General features: G+C 41.3%; 1 protein-coding gene across 2 annotated transcripts in view; it reads right to left on the reverse strand.

The window, feature by feature from the left end:
• SPON1 (spondin 1) overlaps positions 1-16,817 on the reverse strand; it is a 1,174,735-nt gene that overhangs the window by 734,946 nt on the left and 422,972 nt on the right. For both annotated transcript variants that reach the window (XM_085648231.1, XM_085648230.1), the window contains exon 4: positions 15,885-15,958. In XM_085648231.1, the coding sequence (XP_085504357.1) occupies positions 15,885-15,958 (74 nt within the window). The remainder of the gene's footprint in view (positions 1-15,884; positions 15,959-16,817) is intronic.

The following is a 16,817-nucleotide window of genomic DNA, read 5'->3' on the forward strand; positions in this document are numbered from 1 at the left end:
TCGATGCCTGGTACATGGTTCTTAAATGGGGAACTAGTAAAGACATATATATAGCATAAAATTCTACTGGCAGTCCGTCCGTCCCTGGAGTCTTGTTTCTGGGCAATGCCTTAATTGCAGCTCTAATTTCTACTTCCGTTATTGTTTTTTCTAGTTCTTTTTTGTGTTCTGCTAGCAATTGCGGGAACAGTAGTCCCTCAAAAAATTCCTCGAAGTCCCTATCATTGGGTGCTGATGGTGCCACATATAAGGTCATATAATATGTTTTAAAGGCGGTGTTTATGTCCAGTTGAGTATTAACAGTAGTACCCCCCGGGGTAATGATTTCTAAAATTGGAAACATTACTGGTGTATTTCTAATAATCTTAGCGAGGAGAGGGCCCGCTCTATCTGCCTCAGCATGCTGTTTTTGTGTGTATATCCTGAGGTCTTCTAATAGTTACGCATGTCGTATATGTGCTTGCTGTAATTCGTCTTTATGTGTATCGCTTGTTAGCGCTTCACGTTCTAACATACCTAATTTATTCTCTACCTCTTGGAGTTTTTCAACGAGAGCGGAATGAGCCCTTACTCGCGTACTTATGGCAATCCCACGCATCACTGTCTTAAAAGCATCCCACTCCATTTGTCGCTAGTTGGCGGTGTTTGCATTTTCATTGAAATAATGAGTAATCGCTGTGGAGAGGGCGCTATGAAATACTGTATCTTCTGACAGTGATTGCTGCCATCTCCATGTTGGTATTTGCGTGGGTGTTTTCCCCCATATCATTGTAACCTCCAGAGGGTTGTGATCTGATAGAGTTTTGCCCAGGTATGTGGTGTCTATCACACTGGCTACTAATGGTGTGGAGCAGAAAATTCTATCTATGCGTGTGTGCAGTGCATGTGGAGGGGGAAAAAAGGAATACTCCCTACTTTCAGGATGCTTCAACCGCCATGCGTCTTTTATGTTCCATCTCTCCGCCCATCCGTTCAGAGCTTCCGCTTGTTTTCTGGAACTTGTACCTTGTAGAGGCGGGTTCGACCTATCCAGCTCCACATCTAATACTGTATTAAAGTCACCCCCGATAACCCAAGGGTAATCATCCCATCCCGTCAGTACTGTTGAAAGTGTGTCTAGAAATGTATCTTGCTCCGTGTTTGGAGTGTATACACTTCCTATTACTAGGTGTTGCCCATCGAGTTTACCTAGCAGGAACACATACGTGCCATTTATATCTATTTTTTGATCTAATAATGTGAAGGGGGTACCATTTCACATCCATATCGCTGCACCTCTGGCAAATGCAGAGTAAGATGTATAAAACAGTTGTCCTCTCCATTTCTTTTGTAGTTTTATAGCTTCTGCATGCGTGAGGTGTGATTCCTGCAGTAGAGCGATATGCGCTTTCCTGCGATTGAGTTGAGCAAGAATCCTGTGCCTCTTGTGGATAGAGCCTAATCCCCGCACATTCCAGGACGTGTATATGTACTTACTAGGTTGTGTCATGTTCTCGCGTATAGTTTAGTGTGTCAGCAATCAATGCCTCACTGCATCGCCGAATCAAGTGATAATCTGCAACTGAGTTCACATTAAAATTCCCCATTTTAAATATAATGTCCACTTAAAAGAAAAAAACATGCAATTCCACATGAAAACTTTTAAAAACTATTTTTCACTATTGAAATACCCTTGTACAATTTGATGAGCTTAATTTTTTCTAAAAGCACCCGAGGGCTACACCTCTGAGGTAGAGAGGTTTAACAACTCGAAAAGTCATCCCCGAGATGCACTGCTAATGCAAAGTTTGGTTTACCAACTCGAAAAGTTAACCTAGGGCTGCACTGCTAGTGCAAAGAATGTTTTACCAATTCAAAAATATTTCTAGTCTCAGGGTTTGTTCAAAGTTCATGGGAGAAATAACCCCCTTCGCTCACCAACTTGGATCTAAGGAATGTACCTTCGCCTCACCCACCACTTTCCAAGTTCACCACTGGTAGCAACTGATGCATAGTTGTACAGTGCAGGTCTTTTTACCTACACCGGAGTAGGGAGCCTGCTTACTGGCTCTCCCTGTGCATATCCTTGTAGTCTATCATGATTAGAACCCCAAATTGTACCTGAAGGCAGAATACACGTGGAACGTGCTCCAATCCATGAGGGGTGGCGTATATCCAATAGGGAATACTTCTAGATCTGTGTAACATCTAAGGCTGGAGTGTGCTTCATACATTTTAGAGGTAGGTAGAAATTATGCTTTCTATTCCATGCATGTTCTCATGTGTTGCTATACTTTCACCTCTTGACAGCAAATGCCAAGAGTATGTGTCCGGTTTGGATTAATAGTACTTCAAAATGAGCTGACTCTTTCCTGGATAAAGCCAGTTGAGTATGTCATCCTTTTTCCTGAGGGGCTCAACACCAACATTACAGTGGCACATCTACCCAAAATACATAGGCTCCCTGCTTATCCCCACATCCTGTATACTGAACTGGTGGAGAATCACAAGTTTAACAGGCACTGATGTGCCATCTGGCTCTGATCTACAACAGAAAGCGGTTGCTTGCTTTCAAAAAGCGAAGTGAGTGCACCTTTGGTGGCAGGTTTCCCTGACTCTGTACAATTCCAACAAGAACAGTTCAAACGGTTGAGAACAATTTCAAATCTGAAAGAGGTGTAGGTTGTCGTGGGCCCAACTGCCTTAGTTTCTGAATATAAGGTAGCAATTTGGCTAATTCATAGTTTACCTTTTGACTTGGAAGAACTCTCTACCTCTACACATGTACAGAGAAAGGCTGATGCCAGAGGCTGGGTATCTTGTCGTTTCTGAAGGACTAGGGTATATACTTCAAGACTAAGAAAAATTATTTGCTGCTACCTGAACCAAGAATGCTCTACTACCCAGTGTGTAGAAAACCCTCCATATTTCAGCCAGGTACCCGAGTTCATCCATTGCCTGCACTGTCATCGGTACCTTTCACCATCAAAGACTGATGAGATGGGAAGCTTGTGATTGCTAATCAGGTCTGTCACCTAAATGACCTGCGGTAAGTGCAAAGAGTGAGAGGATGACATTGGGGTGACTGCCGAGAGCATGTTACACTACACCTCTCGTCCCGGTGAGGCATATTCTTGTGCTTACTCACATTGTGCCTCTGGAGAGGATCCCTTGTATACTTGTGACTTCCCCTACCAATGGTCCTGCATGGCTCCCTGCAATCACAATTGATTTCCTCCGCTGGTGATGGCAACTCCTACGGTGGATGCCAATAAGCCTCTGAACAGACATTCGATTCCACATAACCTCTCTTGTTGTGACTCTGTAGGAGGCCATTTGGCTGTCAACACTAGGCCTTATACAGGCACAATAACCTCTTTGAGAGGACTGCACACCACACCTTGGAGAGCCTGTGACTCTCAGAGCCCCCTCTGCAAAGAGAGAGAGAGAGAGGTTGAGTAAAAGACACTCAGTCTCCACCAAACCAGGCTGGAGGCTCCTTGTAAGTCCCCTCTGCAAAGAATAAGATACAAATGTGAATGAGTGTGCCACATGAAAACAAGATGCAGAACTTTGGCTAATGTATTTTTTGGTGTGCAGAATTGGAAAACAGCTCTAGAAATGTGCATAGAAGATAAGCGCAAACCAAGGACGCAGTGCATCCGTAGACTCTGTGTAAATGAGATGCAATTCAAACATATATTTTTAACATGAATAAAGTTTTACCTATTTTATGTACTAAACGTGCCTGAGCATTATATTTAGTAGCATGTATGAAGACACTAAAGGCATCCATGATATAATTTGGCTAGGGCATTTCTATCCGGAAGAACAGTCTTATGCCTTCTCAGTCACTACCTAGAGCAAACATTCTTCAAGACAGAACACATGTTTACAAAGTCCTGAAGATTCTAAACTGTGACGCAAGTTTGGAAGAAATGTCGTCACGCCTTAGCCTAAAGGACAGAGCAGACTTTGCCTCACTGTATGAACGGAGAAGTAAACATAGCTACTCAGAACTACAGACAACAAAACAATAAAACCCATCATGCCAGGTGATGACTTCCATATCAGTAGAACCCATGTGGAAAGCAACAGGCAGATTATAAAGAGGATATTTTCTCGTTTCCTCCTAAGCCACCTATCATTGAAAGCAATTCGGAATTCTATTTTCAAAAAATGAACATTTGTTACCAGTGTTAAAAGAAATCCGATGGCTATCTATGCAAGCATGCTTGATGTTTGAATGTCTCTAGGGCACTAACAAAAAGGCAAAATCAAAACTGAATTTGTTTTATAACAGGTACTAAAGTTGGTCAATATTACTCAGGCTGCTAGTAATTCTAGTAACAATTAAATCTAAGACGCGTTCGAAAGCTGTCTCTAACTACTGCAACATGCTGCAGAAGCGATTACTACTCAGCCCATGAGACCTCTACGTTTTTACAAGATCAGCTAAAAATGAATATCATATCTCGATCGTTGCTGATGCGGTTGTACTGGTGACCTCACTCTTTATATTTGGTCGTGTTTTTTCTTCCATACCTGCAGTAAAACTTTTAGGCAATCTTTTTAGGTCGTGCTCAGATTTATTAGATTGTCCTGGTCTTCTAATGTGTTCTGATAGCATTGTAATATCTAAAAACACATAGCCGACACGCAAGTCATGTGTATAACACATTGTATCAAAGCAAAAACTGCAAACCTATCTGTAGCGTTCAGGTTTGCTTTCTCACATCATACTTGCCGAAATTCTGCTCTTTCTGTCATGCGTTTTGCTTTGTTCTCTTGGTTGGCTCTCTGTTCAGTGTTCATGTCAATGTCAATATCTAAGGTCTACCTTGTAACTGTGGCTTCAATATCTGTCTACCATATCTGCAGTTGTTATTTCCCTGCCTTTTATGTCTGTGTCTTTCATTTATAACCACCCTCTGTTGTGTCTGTGAACACCAGTGTATGAGAAACTGGGTAGTTGGTTGGGTAGGGTGTTAGTCTTTCTCAAACAACAGCCACAAACAATCCTTGTGAGGGTGAACCACAAAACTCACTAAATTAACCTGTGCTTAACCCTCTGGTAGCTTGGCACAAAAGCAGTCAAGCTTAACTTAGAAGCAAACTGTAAAGTATTTATGCAGCAAACAAACAGTGATAAAGTGAAAACACAAAACAAGAAAATTCCCACACCAATTTCGAAAAATAGAATAAAATGTAATAAATTATTTGACAACAAAATGACAAAAATACAATCAGTAGAACTGGAAATAATATTTTTTTAACTTTTAAGTTTAAAATAGAGCCTAAAAGATCAAAGTACCACCCATGGATATTTAGCCCTGTGAGATTGTGGCAAAGTCAAAAGTTATGGCCAACTGCGATGGAGTGGATTGGGCCTGGTCTCTGCTTACCTTTGGGTATGGTAGTGCGAGCGCAGAAATATAATGAACATTTTGTAAGTAGCTACACTTCAACTTACTAATCGAACTTCGAATTTCCACGCCTCTTCGTCACAATGAATCGTTGTCACCGTATTAGAATGGAGCGCAACCCAAACACATCTCTAAAGTAAATATCATCTTCAACATTAGATGTTCAGTCAATAATGAGAGGGTTAGTGACATTTTTGAAAGTTTATTTTCTCTTTAAGAGATTAGTCTTCATTTTTGTCTTTTCATTCAGATTAGTCAAATAAATCCATTTACAGAAAATGTAGGGAAGATTTAATTAGAACAAGCATACCAAGTAACAGTGTGTCCCATAAAGAATTTGTCCCTATCCTATACTAAAGGACCTAACCTATCCTACCAAGATTCCATAAAGAGCTCCTTTTGGAAAAGAGCTAGTAAACGTTTTAGAGCAAAAGGCTAATAGCTATGAAAAGGTTTGAATTGCCCATAAGAAATCACAGTTAGCAGTAGACGGTGGCAATTCAGGTTAGCACAACAAAGTGCTAAGCAACATGACAGTGTAAGGGTGCATAAAATGCCTTACCTATCTAGGTAGGAGAATGTACTATTTGGAAAGCACAACACATGTTGCAAAAATTGATGGTAATGTCATCTATAGCCAATGAGAAAGAATATTCTTATGGTCCGTCACCTTCTCCCTGAATTCCCACGGTAAATGTCCATGTTCACATGTAGTTATTTGAATGTGGCTACAGCTTATTACAAAAAGATACATCTAGGAAGGTTATCATGAGAACCTTTGCAAGCCTACTCTGATAGCTGCTGAGTGTCCCATCGTGTGACAAAAATGAAACATTAATATCTAGCATGTCATGGTTAAATCATGGAATTTAAACCTACAACGAGCATTTCTTTCATTAATATACTTATTCATTATAAGCATATGGCAGAAGAAACATTCTAAAATATAATGAAGTAATATGGTGTGAGGAAGGAAAGAAATACATTTTGCAGCAAACAGCACATTTCACGAAGATGTCAAGTTATACAGTTCAGTTATAACGTTAAATCATCATTTTACAAAAAGGCATTTATTTTCTTAAAGGGATAGGAAAGAATCAAGAATATTTTGAGGCCTTATGGTTAAAGAATGAAAGAAATGGGAGCTTTTTGAAGAAATAAGCAGCATTTTCATTTATTGCACGTTTAATAAAAACACATTTTCCCATCACTATTTTAATATGCATTTTCTGTATTATGGTTAGGCACATTTCTGTATTATTATGAGGTAAAATTTTCATTAAAAGTTTTAACCTCCACAGTAGAAAACTGCTGAGAAGATAAAGTTCAGAGGGGAAAGGCAGCCGGCAGTGTCGGAGAAAGAGGTGCCGTTGTTAAGGTGCCACTGGACGAAGTCGAAATGAAGATTCCTACATTAGGAGTTAGTCCCTTGCTTGGAATAAGGTAAACCAATGTTATCCAATGGGAAAGATAGGCCTCACAGTAGTGAAAAACTAATATGTGAATTGTTCACTACCAGGATACTTAAAACTTAAAGTACATGCCCAACTTTTTAATTACAATGCACCCTGTCCAATGGGGAGCCCAGGGTCTACTTTAAGGGTGACTTCTATGTATTAAAGGTGGCGTTGTAGGCCTGGCAACGGGGTTGAATTGGCTGTTTAAAACTGCATAAATTCTGCAATGGCAGACCTGGGACATGTTTTAGGGGGCTACTTAAGTGGGTGGCACAATAGGTACTGCAGGCTCACTAGTAGTATTTAATTTACAGGCTCTTGGTATATGGTTGGTATACCAGTTTATTAGGGACTTACACATAAATTAAATATGTCAATCAGGTTTATGCTAATTTTACCATGTTTTAGGGAGTAAGCACAAGCACTTTAGCACTGGTTAGCAGTAGCATAGTGCATAGAGTCCTAAGGCCAACAAAACTGAATTCAGAAAAATAAGAAGGGCAACAGTAAAAGATTTGGGGGAAGATCACCCTAAAGCTGACTTGTCTAACACAGTGCTAGGATGTTTTTGCACCCAAATATTCTTTTGCTTGTATCATGCTGTTTCTATATTCTTGACTATGTTGTCATTTTTTTGTGTTGACAAGTGTGTTTTGTGCGGCTTTCAGTTTATGCTACAGTACTAGCTGTTTGACTACTGTTTCATCACAAGAAGCATAAACTCAAAGTACTAAAGAATCACCAACATTTCACTCAGCTGAAACACAGTGATAGGACTTCAAAATCTATGTAAAGGGGGAATTACAACAGTTTTCATATTCCACAAAATATATAACTGATCTTCAAATATTTATGACAGTCACTCCAAATGATACCATAGTAGTGTTTCATCTTACTCTGTTGTATAAATGCTAATTTTCGAAAATGGTTTTACAGTACAGAGTGCCATCTGTGCGTAATTGCTTAGTGAAGCTATTTACCAGTGTCCTGTCACATTTAATCCCTTAAATTATCTCAGTTATCACGACCTCAGAGCAGTGAAACTCTAACTGAATTGCTTATCTTGATATCCAGGATTCTCAACTGTTCCTCACTGTCTGACTTGTCCCTTTTTGCAGGGTCATCCTTGAACATTTTGTCTTCCTCCTATATTTTCTCTGACCTGTTTTTGTTGGTTTTATGACTCTGGGCAGTTTACCACTGCAGATCAGTGTTAAGTGCATATGCTCTCCCTATGTAAATTGATGTATTGATTAGTGACTCCATGAATGGGTTATTTGATTTACTTGTCAGACCCTAGTACAGTGCATTGAGTGTGCCCAGGGCTTGTAAACCAAATGATGCTGGTGGGCTTGCAGCACTGGTTGTGCCACCCACAGAAGCAGCTTGTGAAGTGTGTCTCAGGCCAGCCATTGCAGAGCCTGTGTGCAGTCTCTGTCTGCCATGCCGACTTGGCAAGTGCACCCACTTGCCAGTGCCTAAACCTTCCCTTATCTTCACATCAGACACCCCTAAGGTAGGCCCTAGGGCAGGGAGCATTGTAAGTATAAGGTAGGACATGCTCTGGTGTGTGTGACATGTCCTAATAGTGAATTATAGCCATTTTCGTTTTTTACTATTGCAAGGCTACCTGTTCCCCATAGGCCAGAATGGGCAGTTTGATTATTACATCTTATAATGCTAACTGACTCAGAGAACTAGGTAGAAATTTGAGTTTGTATACCTGAACTCAGAATGATAAAATGCATCTTTTAGTGAAGTTGGTTTTAACATTCTGTGTTTGAAAATACCACTTTTAGAAAGTAGGTATTTTCTTGCTTAACTGTCCAAGCCTGCCTCTGCTAGGTTGTGTATTGTGTGTCTGGTTCTGTGAGTGACAGGGGCTGGAGGATTCCAGGAGAGAGGGTGAGTCATCACAGGGCTGAATAGAGAGATCTGCATGCAGATGGGTGGGAGGAGCTGCACCTGGGACCTGAATAGGGCTGTGCATTCCCTCCACAATGGTGGCTCCACCTCCTGTGGTGCGTCTGATGTCCCTGGCCTGCACTGTGAAAGGAAAGAAGGAGTCTTGTCAACAAAGTGCTCCAGGACTGACCAGAACTGGTTTGGACTAGGCAAAGGCCTCTCTGCCTTCAGAGAACAAAGAGAAAAGTAGTATAAATATGGTGACCCAGACCCCAAGACTTTAGATCACTTCTGGAACAACAAGAAGAAAGCTCTGCCAAGGAGAAGAACCAAAGGAAGCTGTAGGAGTTGTACTGCCCCCCTGCCAGTGTGCTGTGTTGCTGGGTTGGCCTACAGTGGTGTCTTCAGTGCAAAGGAGAGGAGAAGGAACTTTCAAAGGACTTTCATCATCTTGCAGAATATTACTCCAAGGGCTTGAACTTGTGCTTGCCTCCTGCTGAAGTTTCAGGGACAAAAGACTTCACCATCAGCTCCCCTCTGAATTTCCTTGCTGGGAATTCTATCTGCAGAAGCCTGCGTGTCGCTGAGAGCTGGAAGTGCGACGCAACGAGAAGAAGCGTGTCGCCACCGCAGCTGTAGTTGTCGCATCGCCGGAGAAGCGTACCGCCGCCGCATCTCCCCAGAAGAGTGTCTTCGTCACAGTTGTCTGCTGTCGTATCACTGGAGAACCGTGTCGCCATTGTGAGGGTCGCCGTCGCATCACTGGAGAAGCGTGTCGCAAGGCCTGTCGCGGCTCCAAAGTACAGGCTGCCAGGGCATGCATGCATCGTCTCAACATCATCGCATCAAGGGCGCCATCTTATCGCACCGGATTGTCGCATTGCATTGAGGCACCATCTTGCCGCATCGCAACCGGGCTGCAATACGAGAATCTACACATCACCTCCTATCCGGTAAGGATCAAGACGCATCCCCTACTCTGCGCAAGCATTGAGGCGTGATGCATCGTCTCCCCCAAAGCAAGGAACCGACGCATCTCCAATGCTGCGAGCCTTTTGTTTATTTTGCATTATGCATCCAAGTACTTTTGTGAGAACTGTGTTGCATTTACCATCATCTTGAACTAAGTTAATTCTACCATCTATAAGTCAATTTTGAGTACAGAATAGTGGATTTTTTGTCATTTGTGGTCTTGTGTTAAGTCTATATAAAGAATACTCATTTTTATAAAACCTGTGTGGTGTCCATCTGTAGTGTTTTCACTGTATTACTGTATGTGCTCACAAATGCTGAACACACTGCCTCTGAGATAAGCCTGTCTGCTCGTGCCAAGCTACAAGGGGGTTAGCAGGGGTTATCCAGTAGTGTAATCCCCTTTCCCTGACTTAGAAGTAAGGGTCCCTATTTGGTCAAAGGTACCTACCTCTGCCAACTAGAGACCCACAGTTCTAACACTCACTTATGAAGCTTCATGTAAGCATCTTCTCCAGGCTTTAATCGATAACCAATGCAGGGTGAAACTGTGAACGTGGTGTTTTTTCAATGGTATTACTTCCGCACCTGCCTTAGATGGCGACAGTTTCAAAGGAGACAATGCGAAGTTCCTACTACCTCCACCAAGATCTGTGAAGATTTTAGCAAACTGTTGTGGGTGGGGTGTAAAGACCCCCTAATCAAAAACATGTATATAGTTTCCTCTCCTGAGACTTTGAGTGCCTAGGATTGAAGGCTATTTAGAAAATGGATAGTAATACATGCTATTGTGGACCATATCACTAATTTGAAGGCTGGCAGGAACATTTAATTGCCCTACAATCATGAGTTAATGTGCCTTTACCAACTCATATGCAAAGAATGACAAGTAGTCCAAACAAGGTTTACGTCTAAGTGCCTCCCTACTCTTTGTTCTCTTTGGGGCAGGTCCTATGACTGGAGCTCCCTGTTTGGAGTGTGCAACCTATTTGGTGTGTGTCTTATCTCGATTTGATCATCCTTACCTGCTGTTCCTGAAATTATTATCAGCTTCATTTTCTGAAGCCAAGCAGAGTTCTGGCCATTCGGCTTGGGGCCTTGCCAACATTGGATCTTATACCGAAAACCGGTGGACTGAGGTGAACTGTGTGAAAAGGAAGACAAACCATTCTGCATGTCATGTGCCTCTGCCCTGTTAGAAGGTCAGAGACACTTGCTCGGGGCGCCGCCCAATGCTCTAAAAGGCCAGTCACGCAGACAGACCGTTACAGTGGCCTTAGACCCTGTAAACATAATACTGAAGGCATGCTTAGCCTTCTTGAGAAGGAGGATTGCAAGGTGGCATATCTTCGTTGCCACAGTAGTGGTGTTATTAACAGAGTTATTATTGTTTTATATCAAAAGCACACTTTTTTCGATCAAGATGAACAGTGTTGTTTTCATACTGCAATTATAGTTGACCACACTGTTCCTGTTCTTCCTTTTGCGATCGCATATAGGAGTTTTAATTAATTAAACCAGGTGCAGCAGACCGACATTGAAAGTCCTATTATGATAGGATGAACATAATCCTCATCCACAGATGGGCATTGACCGGCTACTAGGCACTCTCTTTCATCTCTGTCACTGCACTGGCGTGTTTAGAAGGAATAATGTTCTAATGCAGATTAAGGATTACGATGAAATCTGTTTAGCTCCTTACATTTGATCTGCATCCTAATCCCCTACTTTGTGTGTTTGCTTTGCTAAGGATTTAATTAACCGTGAAATAAAAATACATTTACATTTGGATTTGAATGAGCTCTAGCACAGGTATAACTCCTGCGGGTGAATGCTGACTTCATTGAAAAGGATCAGGATTTACTCTGCGGTCGAAGCATTGATTTCATTCACCAAAATGGCAGTGATAGTGACATGGAAAGACACCGTGCGACCTTTGAACCTGAACCTCCCCAGCGAGTGATGTCATATGACCTCATAACATTCCAATAATTGGCACTACTTAAGTTCCATAAATACAGTAAATAGACAAATCCCTATTTTAGTGGTCTATCAGAGGAAGGTGCTGACAGGATATGCCAAAGGAATATTACTTGTTTGAGGATATTATGCGACAAAACACAGACCAGCTGTGCCCCTTGAGGACACCCAAGTGACAGGCACGTGTTGAAGCCCTGAATTACCATGTTAGTGACTGCACCTTGGAAACATATCATGCTAAATTTAAATTAAATTCACTTCTGATCACCCGAAATGGGAGAAGATGCCTTCTTAGCTTTTATCATGATAAACTGAAGGTGTTAAATAGTGAAACAATTTTCACGACTTAAAAGCTATTTCGCAATCTGGGAAGAAACTAAGATGTCATGAATCTCTGCTTTCAAGGGGCAGATTTCAGCGCAATTGAGACGAACGATCTTCCTCTTTCGATGCTATATTTTTGTCACGCTGCGCAGGCAGCGTGTCCGCGTATAGGCTGCAATCGGCTCCCACAAGAGGCAACACTAGCAGCATATCTGATTAGGACATGTGAACATTTATGAGATCTGGAGTCTTGGCAGGTATTCCACATCCCTTCAGACTTTGCAGGCTCTGTTAAGTTGATGTAAAAGAAAGGCAAGTATAGAACCATTCAGCTGGGAACACCTTAAAGAAAATCATGCGATAGCCTTCGCCCCTTGCTGCAAAGCCAGCTATTGTCTTGTGAACTGATGGCATTTAACCTGTTAATGGGTTCTGAATATAAAGCTTTAAGTACTTGCATTAGGAATTTAGGGCTGTTTAGATAGACTGTAGCTGATAAGCTGAGGCCCAATGTATAATGTAAATGGAAATTGTAAGATCTGTGACATACATCTTGTACTTTTTTATCATCTATATGATTCAATGTAAATCACTACTACGGTGTTTAATAAATAAAACATAAAATGCAGGTGTTCTACAAATACCAGTGACAATAAGGTGATTGTGCTGGCACAGGATCCAGTGGAGATGCACTGGAGATATTAAGCTGATTTAAACTGACACAGGGAAGGCCTTTGTGTGGGATGGTGCCAATGCATGTGACCATGACTCTGCCAGTGTCGGTATCAATGACTGTACCTATGTGGATATTAGTAGGAGTGCCAGAGAATGAGCTACCATGCATGCAGGTGATTGTGCGGAGCTGGTGTTAATGTTGATGCCGTGGTTTGCTCCAGGGACTTTGTAGTTGGGACTTCCGAATTGATTCAGATGAGGGTGTTGCTCTGAGTGCGATCTGTTGTATATCAGTTTTCTAAGCAGTGATACTTGTGAGGATCTTGCTTCCATGAGAGGAGAAATTTGAATTGTATGTAATTTAGGGGCCTATTAAGATGGCGGAAGGACCACCAACGCAGGGCCGCCAAATTAGGATGGCGGTGGGTACCCTGGCAGGCGCAAAGTCCATCCGCCACTTCACCGCCAACGGCAATCGGTCCGATTGCCTGGCGGACAGTGCAGTGTGCCTAAAATGGTGGCGGTTCCTAGCAGGCCCCGTCCACCAAATTAGGATGTTGTTTAAAAACGGCCTTTTCATGGAAAGGCTGGCGGGGATTGGGTTTGGGGGCCCGTTGCAGGCCCCCCTTTGTTTGAGGGGAGGTGTTACTGCACTTGGGGATACCCATGGTACCCCCCTACATTTCCCTGCACTGCGTGGCAGGCACCACGTGGTGCCTCCCACGAAGTGCTGGGAAATGCACAGGAAACCCATTTTAACATTGTGTACGGTGCTACAGCCAGCAGCACCGTCCGCAATGTTAAAAGCCCGGAATGAGCCCTCCATACAGGCGGGCGCATTGTAATTGCAGTGGTGGGACTACCGCATGACTGGCGGGCAGTCCCACACACCGGAACGATGGCGGGCGGACTCATGTCTGCCCGCCATCGTAATGAGCCCCTTAGTTTTGTTTTTTTAGAATTTAAGATTTAAGATGCATAGGGCTTTGAAAAACATTCTCCATGGACCTGGGAGACAGTTGAGGTCCTCTTATGTTGAAGTATTTTGTGTATAGTATATCCTTGCTGATGTCTTTGTGGCAACAATAGTTGAGGACGATGTATTTTAATGCTGTAGGTGGAAAACCATTTTTACTGATTTGATTGAGGATAAAACAGTTATGTCTAAGTCCATGTGCTTGATTCGGCAATGGGATGGGCAATCAAATAGATGTCCTTCAACTATTATTTATTTGCCTGGCGGCAAAGTCTTGGCAAAGTAAGCATAGTTATAAAAGGTGAAGTGAAAGGAATGAACCAGGGAGGGTAGGGCACTGAGGTATGCATTCAAAAATATGCGTGACAGCTTGCAACAGTTTAGATGCTAAATGGAACTGAGGCTACTTGTGATATGTTATTGAAGTAGGTGTGTGCGTGTCATGTATCAGAATGTTTAAGGTAAATTGGAAAACAATGTGAAAGGTTTATATGTTAAAAAATAATAACTTTTTATTTCAAAAGTGCTTTACTAGTTAGTGTAACATGTTTAAACTACAATAAAATGTCTCTCTGAATGACTCTATGCCTTTTTGTATCCTGTTTACAAACTTCAGCCATCACTGTATATCATGTTTACAAATTCAAATAGGTGCGTGCCACAGGGGTATAAAATGTTACTTATGATAATTAACAATTTAGTCCAAAATTGTTAATAAAATGCTATAACAACATTCACAACTTTATACGAATCCATGTCATTTTAATACACTCATGACAATGTGTGGCAAATAGATTCTTATGCCCTATCAAGCTATAAGAGCAGAACACTTCTTCATAGCTTTTTTGACTTCCTTGTCTCATGTTTCGGAAGATCATCTGAAATTTCATCTGTCCTCATAGGAAAAAATACATAACAAAATGTCTTCTATATATAGTAGTGATTAGTGCTAAAGTGCAAGTGCTCCCTGTGTAAATTGTGATTATGATTGGTTATCCATGATTGGCATATTTGATTTACTGATAAGTCCCTAGTAAAGTGTGCTGAGAGTGCCAGGGCCTGTAAATGAAATGCTACTAGTAGGCTAGCAGCACTGGCTGTGCCAGCCACATGAGTAGCCCTGTAAATGTGTCTCAGACCTACCTCTGCAGTGTCTGTGCGCGCAGTTGTATACTGTCACGTTGACCTGGCAGGTGCAACCACTTGCAACTTTAAAATATCTTATACATTTATAATTTATAGAGCAGCAAATTCTTACGGCAATATTGCTGTTCACGAGACGTTCTTATGACATTGTGAGTAGAAAATAGAGTGAACATATGTAAGCTTTAAATATAACAATGTATGTAAAATGGCACGAGGTGTATTCAACAGACTGAGCACTCTGTTTTTGTAAATATGACATAGATTAACAAAATGTGTACAGCTCTAACAAAGAAATCAAAAAATTTAAAGTAGGCACCCATTGTTATCGTATAAAATTTTTACTGTTGCCATAACTTGCATGCTGCGGGCACCTGAATGTGTATATTATGGACAATAATTGAACCCCTACTCTGGAGGAATAGAATGAGCAACAAAGCCCTTATTTAGCTACGCTGTATGGGGTTTATGTACATTAGTGTATGGATCTTGCGAGCTTCAAAGCGTTAAAAAATAAATAAAATTACCAATTATTTTACAGGCAGCCACATACCGGATCCTTTTCTGTGCTACAGAGTGTAATGCATCTTAGGTTGAATTTCTTTTGACTGAATACAAAAAAGAAGGGATTTTACAAAAAATAGGTGCTGCACTTTCAGCATATGTCGTATGTAATTACCATTCTGCAAAAGAATCCTGGTCTCCACCAGTAGGAGCCCCCACAATGAGATTTACGCCTTATATCATTCCTGACTGCCAATAATATATGTTGGATGGAAATATATATTTCCTATGCATAAATCTTCTTTTTAAAATATACTTTAGGTTCATACTGGATAAGGACACATATTATGAAGAAATGTTGTTCGCTTAAAATGTGTATCTATTCCCAACAGTAATCATTATCCTAAACTTTGGCCCAATAAAAGCAGGCAAAGTTGTTATTCTAAAATATGTTTTCATCATTTAATGAGGTTTCTTGCTAGCGTACATAACATTTGCTAAATAAATGCGCGTCTCTTCTTTTCGAACAATAGATGACCTTACCTTGTTCACAGAGTCTCTTGGTAAGGGAACCGTCATCTTGAAAATAAATAATCCTTTTCTGCACAATGCTTGCCCTGCAAAGGAAGGAACATGAAGCACTTAATTGGTTTTCCTCATCTCAAAGATGGAGACCAACTGAACTTATTAGAGTGCACCGTCTCCACATTGTGGACACACAGTACTAATGCTTTCATTGTGTGTCCGTATTGTACCTAACCTTCATTTATACAATGGTACACAATTTCTTAATGCCATACCCCACTAGTTATGCCCACCTCCACGGGGACATGAACAGCATACAACGAAATCTTAAATAAGAATGTTTTCTCTTAATTAACGGAGCCCTACTTTTTCACTCTATTCGAAGCAATACACTCGCCCATCGGGCATTTACCCTGCTTTTAGAGGCAACATCCCCGGTCTCGTAAACAAGAATGAGATGCCACATAGGCGATTCCATTTGTTTTTTCTTTATGCACATTTGGGTTAAAGCAGAAGCAACACTATGCTGCTGTTACATATTGTGTTACCTGGCTCTAGTAATAGGCTCCTGATACTTTGCATATAATAATACACATCTTTGCAATATTCTGCAGAAGTAGGAACACAATTTATTTAGACCCGTCCACACTGGAGGTTGCCCGGAACAGTGCCAAGAGATCCCATCAATAGTTTCAGTTCTTTCTTTCACAAAATGGAATGTGGTTATTATTACATTTAGCCGTTGGCCTACACAGCTCAGGACTAACAAATACACATTGTCTTGTTTAACTTCACACCGATTACTTGATTGAAAATAGTGTGCTTCATAAGTCACAATTACTGTGAAAATCAGGGGAATATCGCAATTGCAAGATATGTCATTTACTCCCGAATGAACAGCACTGCAAATGTTCAAGGTCAAGTATTGGTAATAGTACAGGACAAAGTATC

The sequence above is a fragment of the Triturus cristatus genome, chromosome 3_2 (assembly GCF_964204655.1).
Source record: "Triturus cristatus chromosome 3_2, aTriCri1.1, whole genome shotgun sequence".
NCBI classification, from domain to species: Eukaryota; Metazoa; Chordata; class Amphibia; order Caudata; family Salamandridae; genus Triturus; species Triturus cristatus.